Here is a 22868-nt window from a genome sequence, read left to right as displayed (position 1 = left end):
TTCTGATGCGCTGTCCCCAAAACAAGGCCCCACTTCACTGTAAGACGATGACCTCCTTGTGAGAAGCATCCTGCTAAATGACCGAAAACATCCTTCATTATGAGAAAAGACGATGAGTTTTAACTATTTTTTCCCAATTAAAGATTTATATGGAAAATGGTGAATTCAAGTGCCATTGTATGCAATTTTCTCATTGTGGCATGGCAAGAATTTGTTTGTGTGTCTTCAATTTTTCCTTACATTATTGTCAGTAATTTACAGAAAACGTTTAGAGTGACAGCCTGCATTTTCCCTTTTTAAGGGGAGACACTACAGGCAAAACTCAATTTTTTCAGTTTTCAGGTTTTGGGCCAAATTGGTCTCTGAACATATAAGCTTTCACCCGGAAACAGAAAATATGCCTAATCTTCACAATAACATGTTTAAATATTGCGCTGATTCAATGTTCCCCCATAGACTTATATGGGAGAATGCAATTTCAAGGGCCTTTTTCTAAAAAAACATATTTTTCTGTCATTGTGGCGACACTATGTCCACGTCAGTCGGACCTAAAGACTTCACATTTTCCAGCCTTGGACTGAACAATATTTGGAAGATTTTTTCAGAGGGATTTTTTATTATTTAATCCCTAAGTCCCATTTATTGAGTTTTGAATGTCAAAAAATAAGGCGAAAATTAAATTTTTCCACATTTTTCCACTAAAAAACAGCTTATTTTAAAACTAAAAAAGAAATCCAAAATCCCCTCTGAGAAAGTCTTGGCAACTCATTTATCAATAAAATGAAACCATAAGTTTGAATGTAGCTCTATCCATTATTCAGATTTCGTCGCCGAAAAGATGCGAAATTTGGGGCATTTTTAGGCACAAAACACCTTGTTCTTAAATGAAAAGATAAAATGACAGAAAACTTGCAATGTATTTTTTTCTCACATTTATGCCAGTGATCGACAGCAAAAGTTTCAAATTGATATCTGTAAATTAAAAAATGTTCCCTATTCGCCTGCAGTGTCTCGCCCTGTGAAATAAATGTGAACATACCACGGTGTTATTTAAAGATATGTACAATAGTTTATTACTTTAATATTCTATAATATTCACAGGAAATCATCAGGCACTTGGCCGCCTACAGCAACTTCAACACAGAACTCCTGAGTTTATACAGACTCTTCTTAAATAAACAACAGTAAAATAATCTTATATAGAGATTTATAATTAACATCACTTTCTTTTTAACAAAATAAATCTTTATTTAGGTTAAAAAATGTCTCTTTAAAACATCTGTCACAACGGCGTCCTCTTCTGCTCCTCCGGCGGGCTCATAGTGCTGCGTTTACTTTGCAGTGTTTCTTTTCTCCTGACATTGTTGTCCAAAAAAACGTCTTTTTGAGTAAAATCGACAAAAGAGTTTGTGATTCCCATCAATTCAGTGCTGCAGCCGATGGTCCGGGAGTATGGTTCCAAAAATGTGGTCCCAAAACAATTAGGTCCTTTGGCAAATGTCCGTAGCATTGGAAGTAAACAGGAGTTGACCATAACAGGCTAAAAGAAAGGCTAAAAGAAGCTAATTGCTATGTTAGCTAGTTAGCATTTGGAGAATTCGCGGCTAGCAAGAAGCACCATTGCGTTTGGTCCGATTAGCGACATCTTCTAAATAAATAATACCAGCAAATTACAAATACAAAAGTAGCTAAATACGTTTTTTTTTTTGTTGAAAGAGTGTCAATGGGTCTTTTGCATGTCTTCCAAATGCTAACGCTAACGATGCTAACCTTGTCAACTCGTGCGTACTTTTCAATGCAATATCGTGTCGTAAAAAGGCCTCTTGCGATCGAACGTCTGCCGATTCGGAGTTTTATCTTCGCGCCGCCTTGGCCTGGGTCCGCGGAGGCACGTCGTGATAGGCCAGGAGGCAGGGGTCCGTGGACAGGGCGTCGTGGGTGAAAACGGAGTCGTTGTCGGAGGAGCAGGAGCTGGAAGTGTCCTCGCACGAAGGGGAGTACTGCTCGAACGGCGTCGACAGGTCCAAGTACTGAGGAGGAAAAAACACAAGTGTAATTACGACACACGTTAATTGTTTTCTAATAACATTTCTAATGCCTGATACGCTAATGTCAAGTTTAACCAAGCCGAACCAATCCAGCAAAGCCAGTCTCCAAGCAGTTGAAACAATCATCTTGAAATGCGATGTAAAACCTGCCTTCGAGCGCTGTGCGTTTGGCCACTGAGTCTCCGCTCACTAAAATGCTTTATTTGCTCCAGTTTACTAGCCCTCCTGTGCGATCTAATTTACACTGTTTTGACATCTGGGCTGCACATTTCCCTGGCAAACATATGAAGATGGAGAGCTTCGGCTTTTTTTAAAGAAATGTTCCATTAGCTTCAGAACGGGGTGAGCGTCATACAAGTCACTGCGTTTAGCGACATTTTTTAAAGTCTCGTTAGGACCAAAACACAGTCGTCGTTTTATTTTCCTTTCCAATTTCCCTCACATATAAGGGACCAAATTGCGTGATGGAGCATATTGTGAGGTGGTAGTTTAATAGTTGCCCCTCTCTGCTTTACTAATAGGTCGCGTTCATGGGACGCCATTGGAAGCTGAAGAGTTTTTCGTTTAGAAATTGAGACAGTGACCATGTTTTGACGTAGTTGGAGGTTCATTAAAGGGGCTGGATGCAAGTTAGCCATTTTATACTCACTACTGCCACCTCAGGTTATACGTATAACTGCAGCTTCTATATTAAGCTCGTGCATGACGGCAATTTGAACCCGAAGTAACACCTTTCTGAGTGACAGTGCAGGATTTTAGAGGCAGTTGTGGTGGATATGTCTGGGCTCATTCTACACCATAGGACATTGTTGGAACATGTAGGGGGAGGAAAATACATACAAAAATACATACATTTTTAAAGTTTCAGTTAGAATCAAACATTTTTTAACTCCGTATAGTCCCTTTAATGTTGATTAAATGATCTGAAGTAGGCTCTGGTGAAATGTTATCGATTGAATAAATATATCTTGGACATTGGCAACCTGTGTGTGCGATGCTGCTTTTTGGAACTTTTGGTGTGTGTTGCTTCTCTTTTCTCAATTAATGTGATCTAAACACATGTACATGTAAATGCTAAAATATTGTCACTCCTTTAAAAGTTTCCCGGGGGAAGACCTCGAAACCCCCCCTGTATGTTTATATGATGTACAAATCGTTTATGAGTAGAAAGTCGTCCCTCAGTTTTGACCACCGTGGACGGGAAAGTCGCTGCCATTGACATGGAAATATGCAAACATCCTCCCTATAGAGTTTATCCTTTTATGTCCTTCGTTTTGATGAAAATTTAATATTTTATTGCCTATTTGAAATGACGTCATCACGTTCTAAGAAAGTTCTAGAATGCAGCCTGTTTACTGATGATTCTTAGACATTGCACTTGTAGCTTGTATTAAAAAAATACATTTTAATCCAAATGAATTGAATAAAAAATAACTTGTAAAGCTGGAAACGTACCTCGTCAGAGATCGACAGCAGCGTTCGGTCGAGCTCCTCCACCAGCTGTTTAAAAGTCGGCCGTTGCGTTGGAACGGCATGCCAGCACTCGCGCATCAACATGTACCTGCAAACCACAATGGTATTTAATCAAGATTATTCAGATAAATGCTAAATTTGTTAAATATCTTTTTTGTCAATCCCATAAATTATACTGGCCAAAGCCCTCCTCAAATTGTAGACGGTGAACCCGGCCCATTGTGGCTTCCAAACGGATGCTTACAGTTCGTGTGTGCAGTTCGACGGTTTGTCCATGCGATGTCCCTCCTTTAACAGTTTGAAAAGCTCTTCCACGGGAATGCCAGGGTACGGCGAGCCTCCGAGGGTGAAAATCTCCCACATCAGCACGCCAAAAGACCACCTGCAAGTATGAAGATGCTATTAATAAAAGCTAGATTGGATTGAGTGGATTTTCTCTCTCGGCAATTCGAGACAATTTAAGATTTTGGAGAAGAACTTACACGTCGCTTTGGTGAGTGTAGACCCGGTCGAACAAAGCTTCCGGAGCCATCCACTTCACAGGCAAACGACCCTATAAATAAGGAAATTAATACAGGTTTTTTTTTTGGTGGGGAGGATCTGCAAATTTATATTGTTATTGAACTTACGTTGGTTGTTTTCTTGTAGTAGTCGATCTGGTGAACTCCTCGGGCCAAACCGAAGTCGGCGATCTTCATAACGTTGTCTTCGGTCACCAAGACGTTTCTCGCCGCCAAATCTCTGTGAATGCACTGCAGGAAAAGCACACAACATTAAATCATGAATTACTTATCACTATTCTCTACTACTATATTAGAAGCACGTTTGATATTGCTGGCTTTAGGGCTGCACAGTTTTAGTCATGACTTTCCCTAATCTAGTTCAGTTTTAGTCTTGTTTTATGTAATGTAATTTATGCTATTGTAATTTAGTTTATTTTCGACCTGGTTTAGTCCAGATCTGACCTTGATCTACGCCCTGGTGAATATACTTGGACGGTCAAAGATTTTACGAGACTTAACTTGGTGTGAAAAGTTCGAGAATCACTGACCTACAATACGTTGCTTCAAATTTCAACTTGTATTTAAATGAGTCAAACTTGTACATTCAACAAACTGGTTATTCATTTCTAGGGCAAGTTTACTCTTCATGTCTCAACAAACAGGAAGCTAGAAAACGTCTGGCCATATTTGACTTGACGCGCTGCTTCTTAACGGGAGGAAGACTGAAACGTCTTGACCATTCATGGCTCTGCTGCGTCTATGAAAACACTTCTATGGACTGCGGTTCTGGCCCTAAAACACAGCCCTGCTCTGAAAGATTCACGGCCTCGATTCTACAGAAATGAAAAGTCAACAAAAGGAGCGAGGCGTTTTGAGAGAATTACCGCTTCTTTAAATAGAAGGTTTTTTAGCCGTTTGGGGGGGGGGGGGGGGGACCGGAGCCAGGCGGCGTGAGCCCACAGAGAAAACGCATGGATGTCATTAAGTTTATTTTGGTTTTTGTTGGAAATAGACTTTGGGATTTGCGGCGCGGACCATAATGGAGGGTTCGGGACTGAAGGGTGCATTCTTGGAGAAGAGAAAGAGCCCTCGAAATTCAAAGCTACACGCAGGAGCAGAGCGTTGTGAGATTTATGACAACGGAGGGCAATGCATGCTGGGATAATGATCGGAAGTACGCATGAAGCCATGTGCATGGAGAGTCTAATGTTATAATGAGTTTTTGTCACATTTTTGTCTCATTATTTACGCTCTTTTCAAGAAGCTTTAAGGTTTGGGTAAAGCCAAACTGGAGAAGATGTGGTAAAACTTTTATGAACCAGTGGATAACTTTGACATTTGAGGATTAAACTTATTTGAATGTACCAAAGTGAAACGCTGATTGTTGACATAAGTAGTTTGGTGACATATTGGTTACGCAGATTTATTTTCCGAGAGCATTTTGAATATCGTGAATGCTTTAGAGACACATACCCGTTTGGAGGCGAGGTACTCCATGCCGCGGGCCACCTGGTAGGCGCAGGAGAGCAGGTCTTTAAATGTGAGCTGTTCCTCGGGCACTTTGGTGATGTCAAAGGTGTAGTCCATCCCGGGGGGTCGCCTGGCTCGGAGGTACTCCCGGAGGCTGCCTTTGGACGCGTACTCCACCAGCACGTACAGGGGGCCTGGGCGAGGCAAGTGTGTTATAGACAGTGGTATCTGCTGCGTATAATCAATATGAGCAATCAGAAACCGTTAAACGATACTAGTATGGTATCGGAAAAATGTATAGGCAGTATTGGTATGGAAAAAATGAAAGTATCGAAAGCAGGTCCCGAAAAAAATCTTCCCAATTATTGCCTAATTTTCCCCCCCCACATTTATCTTTCTTATTTTTGGTCCATTTTTTTCTAGTTAATCATTTTTAATCATTTTTCATCACCTATTTCCCCCAAATCTCTTCTTTTTTTTTACACAATTTTCCCTCGATATTGTAAAAAAAATTGCATATCTTCCACACCTTATTGTTCTGTTTCCTGGTTCTAGATGACAAATATTTTAGTATAGGTATCGAAAAAAGTATCGTCCAGGTATCAGCATCGTAAACCAAGTATAGAGTTCGGGAAAGTCTACAGTTACCATGGAGATCGGCCATCTTTGCAGCTGTTAGCGTACATTTCCATTGACTAACATTAGTTTAAAACAGTATAAAAAGTGGAGAAAATAGCCGTGGAACAACTCCATTAGCTGCTGAGTTACTGCTGGTAAATACATCGAACACACTGTGGTGTCCAAGTGTTTTAATGTGAACAATAACTCCAGTATTTTAACTTTTAAAATCTCCATCAGTTTACAATTGCTGCTAATCCCATAATGCTTAGCGATATGACGTCACATTCCCGAACTCTATTGGTACCAAAACAAAAAGTAAGCCCTATGTAGCACTGATGCTAAAATGCTAAAACATTGCTGCACTCTGACGACAAACTCATCCCCGCGATCAGGCTTACATATGACAAATAGTATTAGTTAGTATTAGTATAATAGTGTATTTTTACTATTTTATTTCTATCTGTTTAAAAGGATTTTCAATTTCAAACCAATCTCACCGTCTTGTGTGCAGACTCCCAACAGGTTTATGATGTTTTTATGTTTGTCCATGACTTTCATCAGCTCCATTTCGGAAATAAGGTCGGCCAAGTCCTTGTCGGTGGCGTCGTCTGCAAAGAAACATTCAAAACAGTTTAAACATGTCTTGCTGTTGCTATTGGCGATGCGAATTGCTGGATCAGTTTTCCCTGTTCACCTTTGAGCATCTTGACGGCGACCGTGGTGGGCTTGTCCGACAGCTCCTTGTTCAGGCCGTACGCCTCGGCTCGAACCACCTGCCCGAAACAGCCTTCTCCCAGAGGTTTGCCCAGAGTCAGGCTAGAAAGAGGAGAGAAAACAAGCGTTTAAAAATATCCAGTGGGGCAGACGGCTCAAACACTGCTGTAATTTCAGCTTTGCGGTGGTTTTGAAAAAGTGAAACCGCAGGGGACGGACACGAAAGCTGCCGTTTATACAAAAGTAGAGAAGAATACACACAATTACAAAGGACCAGACCAGGGCTAAAAAGTTCATGTAAGGTTATGGTGCAATGTATATGTAGGTTTATGAATATATTTGAATGTGAAAGAAGTAAGATGTATATTATTTTGTAAGGAAGTAGAAATCTCAAAAGGTTTTATTACCAAACAGCTTCTAAATATTTTCAAGTGAACTTAAAGCAGATGTATCCTACATAATTAGGGTTCCAAAGATTCTTTAAAGGTGCATTATGCAACTTTTGATATGAAAAAAAAGTTGAGATTTGTGCGTATTTGAGCTTGTAGTGACCCAGCTGTATGAGTGGTTAACACGGCGCCTTTATTTTACATCACAGTGGTCTCTACAACACGCCAGGCTCAATTGTTTTGTAGGTTTTCTGGTGAGAGCCTGTCAGCAGTGAAAACCTTCCATGCAATTGATCCTGGATACGCACAAATATCAACTCTTTTTCACATAAAAGTCGCATAACGCACCTTTAAATTCATGTAAATGTCAACAAAAGCCAGTAAGGAGTGAGGTACTGCGCTAGTTGGTATTTCGAATTTGCATGGAGCAACTCCTGCAGGCAGTTGTGGGAATGACAAGAAGCTAACACGCTGCTAGCTGATATCAGCTAACAGCGTGTTAGCAAATACATGGTGTTGTGAATAACACACTTTGAGCGCAGAACAGGTTGTGATTGAGAATGCGGTTTAAAAATGTTTTGTGTTCCTTCAATGACCCAATAAAATCGAGGAAATAATGATCTGAGCACTTCAGCAGTTGAAAAAGAAACAGCCAAACCGAACAGGATTACTCAAAACTGTGTGAATGAAGCAAAATACTACTCTGGAATGTTTTGGACAAAAGAGCAAAGTTTTCGAATTTCGAATATAATAGGGGCACCACACTGAGGCCGATGTGAATGGTATTGTACAGTATTCATTAACACAGCTGACATTCAATGAGAACTATGAGAAAGAAGAGTAATGTGTCTCGTACAAACGTTATAAATTCGCTGCAAAGTTAAGTTCAGATCCTGCCAAAACTTTTGCGTCATGTAGTGTTCTCACAGCGGCAAGTGAGAAAGGAAAGAGGGAAAGGCGCAGAGAGGGAAGACACGTCAGACCTGAAGTCTGCAGGGGCAGAGCAGAGAAACTCAGGTCTGGGGGGAGGGGGGCACCAACCAAGGCAAAAACCAGGACTAAACCAGGACTTACTTCTCTCTCTGGAACTCCCACTCAGGATCATAGGGCAGCTCGAACTCCATCACCCCGGCCAACATGGGAGAACAGCTAGAGGACAGGCGCGCCACTCGCATCAAGGAGGCGCTAGACTTTCCAGACGAGTTCGAGTCCACGGAATACTGCGAAGAGAAGAGCAGAGAAATATGTAAGGATTGGATTGATGCGGATGAAATGAAAAGTCCTGTGATTTTGCAAGTTACCTGTCTGCGCAGAGGAAACTTGGACAGTTTTTGGACGGGCAGGGCGTCGAAAGGCTCGTGCCTGGGGTGAACCTGCATCCGGCACAGCACCACAATGACAGCCGCCATGACGAGGGCCACGAAGCCGCACGCGTAGATGATTATATCCGTGTATTTGGTCTCCATCGCCTCCATCGCGTTAGCTTCCTCCTCTGGAAACAAACAATGATCAGGTTGTTTCCGGATAAACAGGATTTTGAACACACCCAGGAGCATCAACCATTGCAGGTCATATACATTGCTTTCAATCTAGGTATAGGCGTCTTTTTCATAGGAGCAGGACAGAGCAATCCGAATAAATGGATTACCTGATAGTACGGTGAGCCACGCAGACTGGTGAGCGAATCCGATGGAGTTTCCCGCCAAACAGGTGTACTCCCCGGAGTCCTCCAGCGTGACCTTAGCCAGATGGAGGACCTCTACTTCGGACATGTTCAAGCTGCCGGTCTAAACAGAGCAAAGAGACGAATGGTTACTTACAAATGAATCAACGCCTTAACTGGACATTTGCTCGTTGCCGTATTGACGTTCAGACTCTGAGACATTGTTCTAAGCCAGTACCACTCTGGCACTCGCTTCATCGTCCGTCTAACCTTGATGACTTGCACGTAGGGCATGCCGTCCGGGCCATAGCGACTGCCGTTTTTGGTGATGTGTTTGAGCCACTGGATGTGCGGCTGGGCGTCGCTGTAGACTTTGCAGAAAAACTGGACGTCCTGGCCCACAATGGCGGTGGTGTTCGCGGGTAGACCGGCCTGGAGGATGGGCCTGTGCGGGGAACGCTCTGGAGGAGGAAGAACAACAACAGGAAAATAAAGCAGCGGGAAATGGGACCAGTGCTAAGCAAAAGCAAAACAAAGACAAAGCTAAAGAAGTCTAGAGAAGGTCCAAACCGAGACCAAACCAGGACCAGGTTGAGCTAAACACACGAGGTTGGAAGGATTGAAGGGTTTAACTTCAGTTCAAAAGTTCAGAGGTGATCACAGAGAGGAGGCATATGAGTGAAATGAGGTGGGTCTAAAGGGATTACACTGTGGAATGCTTCTTCAACATGAAACAGGACTAAACCAGTACCAGAGCTGGGAACGAGGGCTGACCAGCTCTAAACCAGTGCTAAAACCAGTGCTAACAGGAGAAATAAACTGTGAACAAGGTTTCAGCCAAGACTAAACCAATGAGCTATGGGGACAGGTCTTTTCTATTGTGTAGCTTCCGTCAAGTCAGGTGGTAAAAGCTTTTAGTTGCTTACCCAGAACATCCAGGACGTAGCTGTGCGTTATCGACCCATATTTGTTCTCCACGACACAGGTGTAGTTTCCCCGATCAGACGGAACTACGCTTTCCATCACCAAACTCCAGTGCTGATGTCTGAGCTACACATTTTAAGAAGACAAAGTCAAAAATTTAAACCTTCACAAACCACCATTTTTGTCTTGTTTGTTGTGATGCCACCGCCTGCTTACTTTAATGCCTCCGATGCGATGCTCTCCCCGGAATTCACGGCCGTTTTTAAGCCAGCGTATCGTGGGCATCGGGCTCCCCATGGCGGGGCATCTGAACTTGACGGTGTTACCAGCAGGGACGGCATAAAGGCGTTTCTCCATTCGCTGCATGTGTGTCCAGTACGGGCCTATTCAGATACAGAGGAGGTGGCAGTTGTGATCAGAATGGGAAGGTCTATTTTGAAGAGCTACGAGAAGAAAACTGTAGCAATACTATGTGCTGCATAGGGTCCAAGTGTACCTCGTGAAATGTAAACTTGGTCGTTCTCGATTTCCGCTGACGTATCGTCCAAACCGTTGTCTTCGTCATCGTCACCTGAGCCAAGAGCGTCTGGGGGAGAAAATGTCGCAAAGGCTCAACACCAGAACTGATAAATCTACGACTGAAATGGACTTAACCAGGCCCAAACCAGGTCCTCACCCGTGACAGTGATGGTGAAGTTCCTCAGCGGCGTCTTGGTTCCTCGAAGGACGCACACGTAGACCCCTGAGTCGTCGTAGTTGACGTCCGAGATCTCCACGGACGTCCCTCTCATCTGGACCCGGGGCGTGGGCGAGACCCTCTGTCCGTCTTTGTACCAGGACACGGCCATCCCGGGACGAGAGCTGAGGTCACACCGGAGCTTCAGCACGTTCCCCGGCTCCAACAGCAGGTGCTCCGTGGTGTCCTCAACCAGGTCCTCCAGAACGTCTGTGGACAGGAGGACACATTACTGCAACTAATCCACTACCACTTGCACCACAGCCACTACAACTAGTTAATACAACTAATATAGTACAACTTTGTTTTTATTAGGCATATTCAAATTTTAAACTAACCTGAAGACGTTTCGGCAACTGTCCGGTCCACTGTTTTAGAGGCAATGGTCCCTAATAAAAATAGATCTTACAGTTATCCACAAATAGGCCAAAAAGATTAATAAAAACATTACAAACAGGTTAAGGTAGGCCTGATTTACCTGGCAGCACTTTTAGCCACGCGGACTCCATGGCCTGAACAGTCTGCCCCTGGTGGACACTTTGGGCCAAGCAGATGTACTCCCCGCCATCTTCCGTCGTGATGTTCGTCAGATGTAGTGAGTACAATTTAGAGCCATTATTCTGTAAAGGCTACAAGAAGAACACATTTTTGGTTAAAAGTATAAATGACATTGTACTCCTTTTTAATGTTTTTCGTGTACAGCTGTTTCTGAAGGCTATGCTAAATTTGCTTAGTGACGGTCACGCCGGCTATATACTCAAGTGAAAACCCTATTGAACAATAATGAAAGGGGCAACTTAAAATTAGCCTTGCTTTTATCACGGTTAGCTTAGCATTGCTACCAGAAATGCTAGGCTAATCAGAAATCTATGGTGGCCTAGCCTAGCATTCAAAAATCCCTGAAAAAGGAGAGCTTAAAATATAAATAAAAATAATTAGCCTAGTTTTGAAATGTAGGTAGCTTAAATGCATTAGCCTTGCTTTTGCCACGGCATCAGTTAGCTTAGCATTGCTACCAGAAATGCTAGGCTAATCAGAAATCTATGGTAGCCTATCCTAGCATTCAAAAATCTCTGAAAAAGGACAGCTTAAAATGTAAATAATAATAATTAGCTTTGAAGTGTGGATAGCTTAAATACATTAGCCTTGCTTTTATCACGGCATCAGTTAGCTTTGAATTGCTACCAAAAAAATGCTAGGCTAATCAGAAATGGATCCCTGATAAAGGACAGTTTAAAATGTAAATAAGAATTAGCCTTCCTTTTTTTAGGAAGGCTATGTCAATTAGCCTAGCATCATCTATTAACCTAGCATTGAGGTGTAGGTAGCCTTTGATGCTAGCCTATTAGCCATTAAGTCTACACTGGTCAAACCCTGCTTTAAAAATCAAATCTTTTGTAGGTTTGTCTCACCGTCAGAGCTCGAAGATGGAAGCGTTCGCCCCGGTTTTTCTCCAAGCTGCTGCTGGCCTCCGCTTTGAGCCACTGCACCTGGGTTTTGTCCGGCCGGTGGACCTTACAGAGCAGCTTGGCCTGTCCGCCCGCCACCGCGGTGCCATTCTCAGGGAACCCGGGCAAGATGAGGGGCCTGGTGACCCGCAAACCTGGAGAAACATGGAGGCAAAGAGCAGACATGGTGAGATATTGTCAATATTAAAAGCATTTGCAGTGCGTTTGATGTATTTAGAACATATTGACTCCATGCAGTGTTCACCTGTAGTTTAGACCTCATATTCTGCAATGCATGAGATTGTGGTGTTTGTAAATTAATTCAGTCTTCACTTGCAGTCCCAAGTTTAAAATCCAATTATAATTGCAGCTTTTACTTATAATAGAGAGAGACATCATTACATTCTGCAATCTCAACCACCTATTACATTTAATTGAATAACTAACGTCACTAAAACATAATAATAATGCTCATTCAGCGCACGCAGCATTGTTTTGAGCGAATCCCGGTACTCCCGTGTTGACTTTGGCCGCCGAGTGAATTTGTCTGCAGTCAGATGAGGTGCTGCTTGTAGCGACAGGCCGCGTGGGTGTCATTCGGCGTGTAATTATTTTGGGAGCACGCACAGATTTACGATCTCTGGAGACATGACAGGAAACGCCCGCACGACTCGTTGAAAACCATTTAATCACAACAGACTTTAAAGAGACCCGGGGCGCATTCCTTCCATGAAATGCTCCAGAGGGATTCACGCGGAGACGAATGCCCGCCAGGGTTTGGACCTGGATCAGTCCCTGCATTCTGCCCTTCCGTTACAGATCTAGGTGAAATAAAGCGCCGGAGCCGGTTTAATCTCGACTTTAGTTCTGGAGTAAATGCTTGGGTGATGATTTGCGGTTTAGTTATTCTTTGCCAAGTCCTGTTTTCTCGTTATGTTGTTATGATATTACGGGTTTTACAAAGCAATATGTCAAAGCATCGCAGTTCAACATGCAGTTTGACTATTACATATCACGAGTGCCATTTTGAGGATTTCCCCCATTCAAAAGCTATACAATTTAGTTCTGGTTCGCCATACTCCATCATTGTGAACCCAATGTCCAAATGCATCAAAGCCTATACGCTTTATTTCTTAATGTTAGTCGGCTGTCACAGCACTTTCCATTGCTTAACGTTGACAATAAAAACAAAATGTCTGTCCTACCTAAAAGTAGGAATGACGTAAATTCTTACTTCATGATTGTATCGAATTGAATGAGTGTTCATGTTTTTCGGTGCTTTTGACTCAGCCTTCACCCAGTGCTCAGGGCGACAACCTGTGTCTGGAACCGTGGGCATCAACAGTGGAGTACCCGGGGGGGGGGGGGGAACTCATCTCCCTGTCCTGTACCAGAATCTTGGTCAGGAGCACCTTGAATCGCTCGAATCATTTCGAACTGCACAACAGCCTGGGGACCATGGCCGAAATTTTCGCATGGATTTGGAAACCAATCACAGAGCGAGGAGGGACGGCGAGACGATGACGCGCTATTCGATATACGGAAGCTTGTAGTTTATTTACGGATATAAATATGTTTTATTTACGGATCCAACATGACAGCAGCAGACACAATGGTATTTTTCGATCAAGCTTTAGACCTTGTTCTAAATAGTTTAGCTCAAAAGTTTACAGCGTGTACGTCATACGTCATCTCATACAATGATACGATTGGCTGTGGCCTCGTGCAGACGCATGAGAGACTCTTTTTCTTTTTCGTATCGCCCAATAAACGACTATGGACGATCGTAAACCACACCTCTCCTACGAGAAAATGAATTGGTGGTCCCCAGACTAAATATCACTTGTGATTTTAGTCTGGTGTTAGCCAGGCTACCTTGCTGATGGGTTTGGGTCAAAACTGTGTAAATGTAGTGATACACAATATTTCTGATTAACTATCGATAAAAGCCCAAATGAATGACTTTTGAGAACACTCATATTTGAACAGTTGCTCCTTGGTGCGACATTTTGAGTTTCATATGGAATTTGTTGTCATTTTTGTCCACAGGGCCCCCGGCGTTACCTCTTGCCCTTGGCTCCTGTAGTGTCTAGACTCACCTCTGGCGGGAAGAACATGCAAACTCCACACATTAAGCTTACTGTGAGGCAAACGTGCAAAACCGCTCAGCAAAATCTTGTCTTGTTTGTCTCGTTTGTCCCAAAAGTAACGTATGCACAAAGATAGTCGACTCCCAGTTTAAGTCCCTCCGGCCCCGCTCCTTCTCCCTCCTCTCCCTCCCGGCGAGCTCACTTCAAAGTCGGGCGTTTCTCCTTGAAGCTGCCTCTCCTTTCTTTGATAGCGTTCGCTCTTTCTTTCCTTTCCTCTCCGGGGCTTTTCCATCGGCACTCCAAACGGTAGCGCTGCCTTTAAACTGGCTCCTCCAGCCCTCAGATACTCAAGCGCAGACGGGGACCGAGCCAAGGCCCTCAGGGAAGATTTATCTCGCATCTAAATATCCCTCAAATTCAAGTAACAACCTCCTTTTCACTCTCGCAAAAGATAGTGGAGTTTAGTGAGTTTTCCTTCAGCATTTCTGATACAAAAACGCCCGATATTAGTGACTTTTGGGCTTTTATAGACAATGGCAGGTTTGAAATTCTTGCTGTATTTTGTTGTCATATTGGAATAAATGAGCTATTACTACAACTCCTATCGTAGCGTTTCCATCCGGTCTTTTAGCTGGTGTATCCTCTGTGTGCCTTCGCCGATGAACTCGCGGAGACCTTGGGGTGGCCTGCCCTGGAATTGAACCCGCGGCGGAGTGTGAATTGTCACCCAAAGGCGATAGGGCAAACGCAACACAAACCAAACAAAGGCTGCGCGGCCAAAACTACGGCAACGCTCCGCGCTATTTATAAACCGTGTCCCGCGGAGGAATCCTCGCAGTCAGCGCTTCTCGCAAATGAACCTCCATTCAAAACGGGAGGTACAGGGAGGTACAGGCCGCTACTGTGCGACGTGGAGGTGTATAAGAGGGAGCTGAAACTGGGGCCACGAAATCAGGGACTGAACCAGGGCTCAGTGCGCATTGGACCAGGGTCACTTTTAGCATCGAACTAATGATTTCAAACGATATTACAAGCTGGTTTGGTAGTTAAAGTGATAGTCTGGAAGTCTAAATGTGTAACAAAGGTCAGAAAATGTGCAAAATTGAGCACCGGGTCTTGCATTTTGATGTAAAGTCCCTACTTCACAGATCTCAGCAACTAGTCAGAGTCTGGAATCCTGCCCCGTTGACCAATGAGACGAGCTTTTCCTGTGAACCAGCCTGTCAGGTCCAATCAGGAGGCAGGGGGAGGAGCTTACTTTGGAAAATTCTCGTATTGCAAACTGAGAAGAGCTTTCTGGTTAAAGAGGGGAGGAATTTGATTGTTTGCTTTAAAATTTCACTCTTGCCTCACTTTGCAAACTTACAGACTATCACTTTAAACTCGCTGTTTAAATGGAGGAAACTAACTTGATCCGTGTGTCAACCATTGTCGTTATAACTTTGCTAAACATACGCTGTGTTGTACATGTTTGTGATCGAGTCCTGAACTCTGAACTGTAGTGTAGCTGTTTTTTGGTCACATGATGTCTGAGCTTTGTGTGTGTGTGTGTGTGCGTGTGCGTGTGTGTGTGTGCGTGTGCGTGTGCGTGTGCGTGTGTGTGTGTGTGTGTGTGTGTGTGTGTGTGTGTGTGTGTGTGTGTGTGTGTGTGTGTGTGTGTGTGTGTGCGCGTGGACTGTCTCATGTGATTTTTTTAATTGTCTGCTTTTGTACCTGTCCTGGATTGTCTAATCTGGACTGGATAAGGACTAAACCTTTGCTCAGAGCAGGACTGAGCCAAGCCTGGACTGAAAAATGAAGACGAGACACTACAGGCGAAAAGATATAAATTTAGAGATATTAATTTGAATGTAGTGCACTATCGGCTGAAGATCCCCCTGCAGACTTTCGTGGTTAGTATCTTCCACAAAGGAAATGACCCTATTTTGGATTACAAGATGTTTATTTTTTACTTTAAAGGGCGAAAACTAACCAAACATCTCAAAATTGACCACTAGGGCTGGGTAAGGTTAAACAATTTTTCCCGATACCAGTACTTTAACAATACTTGGTTTTCTATACTGATACCAGAATGATACTTTTCCCGATACCTATAGATACAGACGGCATCTCTGGAATCGCCCAGAGATGCATTTTTGAAAACAGTTAAGGGGGAAAACAATTTGGAGAAAAATGTATATTTTCTCTAATTATTCAAAACTACTTTAACAAATGCTGAAATATGAAGATAGTTTCTACTAAATAAAGATCTAAAGACATGGGGAGGAGCCAAGTGGTTAAACATCCCATAAATGCATGAATAACGGAGAATGCTAACTTGATGCTACATGTTAGCATCGGGCTAATGCTAACGGTTAGCAAGCGCTAGCTACAACTGCCATTTTTTCACTTCTACTGAACAATCTGCTGAGAAAATATCCATATGGGCCTGATTTACACTTGAACCTATTTGTATGAGATAAATAAGTTCATATTCCACCAGAAAATGGCAAAAAAGAGTAAAAAATTGTGTTTCTCTAAAGATTCTATTTTCCCCCTCGGCGAAGCCCCGCCCCCTTCTATGACGAGATGCCGTCTGTATCTATACTAAAATATTTGGCATCTTGAACAAGAAAACTGAACAAAAAGGTGTGGAAGATGCAAATGTACAAGTTCATTTGAAAAAAATTGGGGGAAAATAATCATCTGAAGCAACCAAGTCACTTCACTCCACTCTCTCTGGACCCAACAGGCATCAATACTTGGATCTCTTTTCTGTATAGTTCACCTACTATGTTGTTTTTTGTCCCTCTCACCGCCGCTCGAACCCCACAGACCTGCCCTTTTCACTGAACGCACCCGGCAGGAAGCAATCGCACAGAAAATTGCCCCCCAAAAGCACGGCTCATTTCCCCCAGCGGCTGCGAGGAACGGCCCGGTGAATAGATCCCACTGTGGGGGCTATCGGAGCTCTCTATCAGCGACTCGCACCGCATTGAGTGTCACCGTTTGTGCAAAAAAAAAAGAAAAAACATGCAGGGTGACTGCCTGTCTCCGGACCTTTTTGAGCGAGAAACACGAAACTTTTGAGAGGTTTGAGTCGTTTTTTTTTACTTCTTCTTACAATTAAAACAGTGCCGGGTTAAATCTCAATGTCCTGATGTGCAAATCCTGCAGATGCATAAACCACAAAGGGAATCGCGATTTTGGAAGGAGAAAAAAAGATCTTATTGCGAGTATTGAGGTTAGATTTGCGATCTAAACTGATCTTTTTCCTTGAGTTGTTGCTGTTGTTGCTTTTTTGACTTGTTTTTTTGCATTTTTTGCCACTTTTTCGGTCACTTTTCTGTGGCTTTTTTGCTGCGCTTTCAACCTCATTTTTGACGCTGTTTAAGCACTTTTTTCTAGAAGCTTTTAAGACTTGGGTAAAGCCGAATGGGAGAAAATGTGTTACAGCTGGGGTTAAGAGTTTAAGCAAAACGACCCAAACGGAACTGGATATTCTGTTGTTTGTCTGCTTCAAAATACACTCAAATCTAACTAACTTTCAATCCACAGTTTTTACCTTTGGACTTGTGCTCCAGGGCCCTGCAGCTCACTGAGGAGAAGAGGCAGAACGGGAGGACGATCGACACCAGGACTGGGATCAGGTTTGGTCCGGACATGGTTCTAGAGAAGCACCGACGAAAGTCTACTTAAACCAGGACTGGACCCAAGGCTGGAGACCGCCTCAGAACCGCCGCCCTGACACTGGCATCGGATGGACCTCGGAAAAGACCTGCACAGAAAAAGAGGTGAGGAAAATTAGAGCTTAGGTTTAAGACGAAGGGACGGATATCCGGCTGCTTCTAAATCTCTTCTTTGAATATGTTAATGATAGAGAACCCACAGAGATGATATAAGTCCTGGAAGCTCATGGTATGCATTTAAAGGAACAGGCTCAGAGGGCTACACCCGTTTCTCCGAGTTCAATGGTGAAAAGTCTTAAATCCCACACAGAAACTAAAGAAACCAAAGAAACCAGTGCAAGAACTTCAATTTGAGAACATCTTGCTCCAAAACCAGGACTGAACCAGGTCAAACCGAGTCGCCAACTAACCCCAAAATTAGACAAACCAAGAGCAAACAGGCAGATGTATAGATGGCAGTTACTATCACCACACACTGGGGGAACACGGCGTCCATCTCACCTGTCCCACACGCGCTCAGGTGAGCGTTCAACTCAAACTGCCCTCAATGAGCCGTGAACAATGTGCATTAGGAGGCTGTTCGGACCAAAACACTCCACTGCCGCCTAGGAGCAGACATCCCCTAGTGGGCAACGTGGCTAAACACAGGCCATGGAGAAATACACTGTGCAGTAATCACAATCGGATCTGAATCTTTATTTCAGTGGTCGCTAATAGTAACTGGTGGTAGTATAGGGCTGGATACAGTTAGTGTGGTATCAGGGATCGGAAAATTGGGTTGGGAATGGGGAGAAAAAATTGACAAAATACATAAATATACATAAAATAATTATAATAAATAAAAAAAGAGTGACACGCAGGGTGAAAAAATTGGGGGGAAATTGGGAAAAATGTAGGAATTAAGTGGAAAGTGTTTTTTTTTTTACCCATTTGTAGTTGAAGTAAGTTTTTTGGTTGTTTCACCTCAAATAAGTGATTTAATGTAAAAGAAATTCAATGGAAGGAAAAGGCATGAATTAATAATATTAATCTGCTTGATGTATATATGTATATATTTTAGTATAGGTATTGAAAAAGTATCATTCAGGCATTGGTAACAGTACCCAGTGTATACATTGGACACCCCATATCACAATAGTTTAATGATATAATGTAGAATGAGGCTGCTTTTACCGTCAATAGGGTTTACACATACATCAGTTTCATCCTAAATGGAGCCCATATCGTTCCAGATTGAAATAACAACTCCACAGTGTCACTCAGACAGACTTTGCCGCTCACTACGGAATGTGACGACATCACGACATGCACAACACTGAAAGTGGAAAAGAATTCTCTCCTGGCAGGGCTGTACACTACTGCACGAGACCTGCAAACCACTACAGCACAAATAAAATATTTCTAAAATGGTTTTTCGTGCTCTTTTATGTCCCGGAGTTTATGACTTAAGGGCTGTGTCTCAGGAGTCCTCCATTTGACACATGAGATCGACACATTTTTAATACTTCAACCTAAAATTAAAAGTGCATGGAACTTATAACTGTGCAAAAGCTCAGTTTTAGTTATTGTTTTCCTGATTTACTTCCATCCTAGGCTTGTGCTTTTGGAAGTTGACACTGTTTGCCCGACATGATTTATAACTTTCGGAAATTCAGCTCTTTCTATTTATTCTAACCCAAGTACTACACTTCCTTGTTCAACTTTCTGTTTTGCACAATGTATTTCATCAGCACGGACATGGAGTGAGAATTGTTTGACGACCACTGACAGGCTACCGCGTATCCGATCTCGAGGGAAGTTACTTGACATCAGCTGCCCAATGAAACCAACAAACATGCACTTGAAAAATGCTATTAAAATGTGACTGAAGCAGATAAAGGGCAATATCACACCCAAGGGTTTTGAAACGCACAAAATACGGAGCCAACGAGTTCGACTTTTCACAATGAGATCTTTCCTACGGCTGGAAAAGTGGCCCGTTTGTAGCCGAGGGTCCGAGAGACTGAGGAGCGTTGTGTTTTGTGCGCGTGTGTTTTTTGGGGAGGTCCCGTCGTGGAAAAACCAACATGTGGCGAGAGGCAGGCGCCAGCTCGGAGCAGCGGTGCACTTTTAATGAACAACTCTCCAATGAATGGGCCTATTCTCTGCCAATTAAAGCCGGGAAACGTCCTATACCCAAACGGAATCCTCTCCACAAATGCTGCTCAGAAATTAGTGAGGGCCGCCAGTTAGCAAAGTCCTCAACGACTTCAGAAATGTATCGAGTATTGTGACGAAAAGGTTTGTAGAGGTGTAAACGACAGGGTTTGAAGCTTTTCAACAAAGTCAGATCCTATGAAGCCCAGGTGAGTGAACATCTCCTGCATAACTGAGGCTTAAAAAACATTCTTTTGGGAACCGCGGCAACGATATTGTACGTTTTAAAAATGTAAATAATCTCTACATGCGGAAATTTGTAACAGAACGGGCTGGTCATGATTTCAAATTGGCCTGGAGCTCCCTCTGCAGGCAGTAGTGGGAAAGACACGTTATAAAACAGCCAAAAAATAAAACATTCAGCTAACGGCATGCCAGTCAATCCATGGCACCGTGACGAACACATCTTTGGGCGCAGAACTGTCGAGAGGTGCCGACGAAACAACCTCAGATTACTCAAAACTGCGTGAATGAAGCAAAATGCTACTCTCTTTTTTATCTGTTTACATCATGACAAAGTTGATGACCAGAACGATGTCGACAAATAGTGCCATCGTAATCCAACAAGTGGACATTTTGGGGGGAAAAGTTAATCAATCTAAAACGACTGGTTATTCAACACAACAAGTATTGAGCTATAGAACAAATCTGCCAGGAACAAATTGCCAGATCCTAAAGGTGGCCCGGACTGACCCAAGAACTAACCCAGTACCAAGGACGGAATGGAGTGAGCCAGAACTTAACCAAACTCGGACTGAACCAAGTGCTCTCACCGGGACTTCTATCCAGCCCATTTGCCTGGACAGCTTTTCCTCTCCCGTTGCTGTGACCTCGTGGGATTCGTGGTCAGAGTCCAGTCCTGCGCACGAAGTCCAATGTCTAACCCCAACCTCTGTGCGTCTCTCCCGGGCCGGAGCTGGCCAACACAATGTGGAATTGACATGTAAAAAAAAAAAAGGCTGTGGCGCGGCTGCTCTAGTTTACAATGCAAATGACAAGTCAATACAAGGAGCTACATTCTAGCCCCCCCTCCCCAAAAAAAACCCCTCCTCCTCCTCCTTCCCCCCCCCCCCCCCTGTCTCCCCTCTGTACAAACTAACCCATCTGCTTCACTAAATAGCCGAGCCTAACGCTGCATGTAGCAATTAATACGAGGTAAACCTGTGTTATTTTGACAGACGGCTGAAGTTAAACGACAAATCAAAAGTGGACATTTCCAACAGGCTTTCGCGTCCGGTAAGCGATCGAGCAACCTCTTAAAATAAGATCCCATGGAAGTTTGTGAGCAATAATAAAACATTTGAGCAGGTGAGTTTTCTAATAAGGCTGGACTTTTGACTTGCAACTGCATGGACCGAACCACAATGAGACTGAAGGGTGCACTAACTGGTGGAATAATAAAAAGCTCACTTAAAGGAACAAGGAGCTGCATTAAGATAGTAAGTAGGCTATTTTATAACAAGGTAGAAGGGGCAGGGCTTGACGCAAAGCCAACTAGCCACTGGAAGGTCTATATTTTTGTTTTTCGCTTGTAGGCTAATCATTTCATTTAGCCTTTGGACAGCTGAGTGTAGTAAAACATTACCTGGATCTGATTGTAAAGTCTACATCAAAATAAAAATAAACATGCCATCCTGTTCTGTTTTTGTTACACTTTTATATTTTAGAGGTTTGCGGCTGCAGAGTTTGATTGAAAAGCCTGTAATAAATGAGCAAAAACTCAAATTCCTTGACTACCAGCCACACTAATCTGTAATCGATTCCGAATTTATGTGAACGATAACTGAACTGCAATATTTTTCATTTTAATATCTTGAATGACCTATTGTTATGGAATGTACCAGGAATCCCAGAAATCTTAGCGGTTTTGACGATGCCAATGACCAAAACCATCAATGAACTTCTTTTATAAGCTAAAAAAATTATAGTCGTACCAACTTGAATCACTGGGAAATGGGCTACGTTAAGTGAATGGCAACTTTTGAAGAAGACCACAGTGGCGAGTGGGCAAAAAAAAAAAAGTGAACGTCAATAAGCGCTGAATGGCTAAATTGTAAATGCCTTAGATTCGAGACGTGAGTGAGTGATCCCCGACGCTGACTCTTGCCACTTAATGGGACAACGAGCCTGTCCCAGAACAACACGCAGCGGTTCCAAGTGTGAAAAGCTCATTTTGTTTAGGTTTAATCAGAGCTGGAGCTCCCGGGGCGCAGCAGCTGTCCCCACTCACTCGCACCCCGCGCACCCACCTCGTCCCTTGGGCTACTCCGCGTCCACGCGCCTCGGTCTTAAAGTCCACATTTGTACCGGCTGGCCTGGCTCGTATCCGTCACAAAAAACAACACCAAACAAAAACAAAAAAAGTCTCTGTATTTCATGTATCGCTTCTTATCCAATTGAATCGATGCGAGTTCCTTTGAGAAATGTTATAGATCCATTGAAGACGAGCACCAGGAGGCAAAAGGGGCAAAGTCCGGGGCTCGTATTGCCCCAAAACACGGAACAACAATAGCAAAAAACAATGTTGCAGAACTATAAAAACATCCACTTTCTGCGCTCGGGAACTCGCCAAGAAGATCCCGGGAATGAATGAGTCTCTCCGGAGATCGCCGTGCGCGACTTTCACTAGCGCTGGTGTCCCGTGCGCCTTTACGCGGCACGTCCTCAAAACAGTCTGCTCCAGAGCTGCGCGAGGCTGGTGTGTAAGTGGAGAGCTCGTGCAGCGGCAGAGAGGGAGAGAGAGAGAGAGAGAAGGAGAGAGGGAATGAATGACGCCGACGCACACACCGCTGAGCGCGCGCACGGAATCCACGCACACGCTGCCTAAGTGCCGCTGCTGCGCGGACAACAATGGTCTGGAATGAAATGGGCAAGAGGGAGAGAAGAGGAGCACGAGGAGCAGAGGGAGGGACACAGAGACCCCCC

The 22868-nt window shown here is 43.5% G+C and overlaps 1 protein-coding gene across 1 annotated transcript; it reads right to left on the bottom strand.

Annotated features, from left to right (window-relative positions):
• Nucleotides 1-1376: 1376 nt before the first annotated feature.
• fgfr4 (fibroblast growth factor receptor 4) lies at nucleotides 1377-22633 on the bottom strand. Its single transcript, XM_079565946.1, has 21 exons — nucleotides 22193-22633; nucleotides 17624-17836; nucleotides 11954-12144; nucleotides 11020-11170; nucleotides 10880-10930; nucleotides 10482-10751; nucleotides 10302-10391; nucleotides 10022-10188; nucleotides 9808-9931; nucleotides 9152-9342; nucleotides 8867-9005; nucleotides 8520-8710; nucleotides 8293-8438; nucleotides 6810-6931; nucleotides 6613-6723; nucleotides 5498-5688; nucleotides 4151-4273; nucleotides 4004-4074; nucleotides 3766-3903; nucleotides 3504-3609; nucleotides 1377-2030 (listed from the first exon to the last, which is right to left on the bottom strand). Exons 2-21 carry the CDS (start codon nucleotides 17721-17723, stop codon nucleotides 1854-1856), a joined length of 2850 nt encoding a protein of 949 aa, XP_079422072.1. The 5' UTR covers nucleotides 17724-17836; nucleotides 22193-22633; the 3' UTR covers nucleotides 1377-1853.
• Between the last annotated feature and the right edge of the window lie 235 nt (nucleotides 22634-22868).

Source organism: Gobius niger (genome assembly GCF_951799975.1).
Source record: "Gobius niger genome assembly, chromosome: 11".
Classification (NCBI taxonomy): Eukaryota; Metazoa; Chordata; class Actinopteri; order Gobiiformes; family Gobiidae; genus Gobius; species Gobius niger.
The sequence above is the reverse complement of the archived record's forward strand: the minus strand, read 5'-3'. Positions and strand labels throughout refer to the sequence as shown.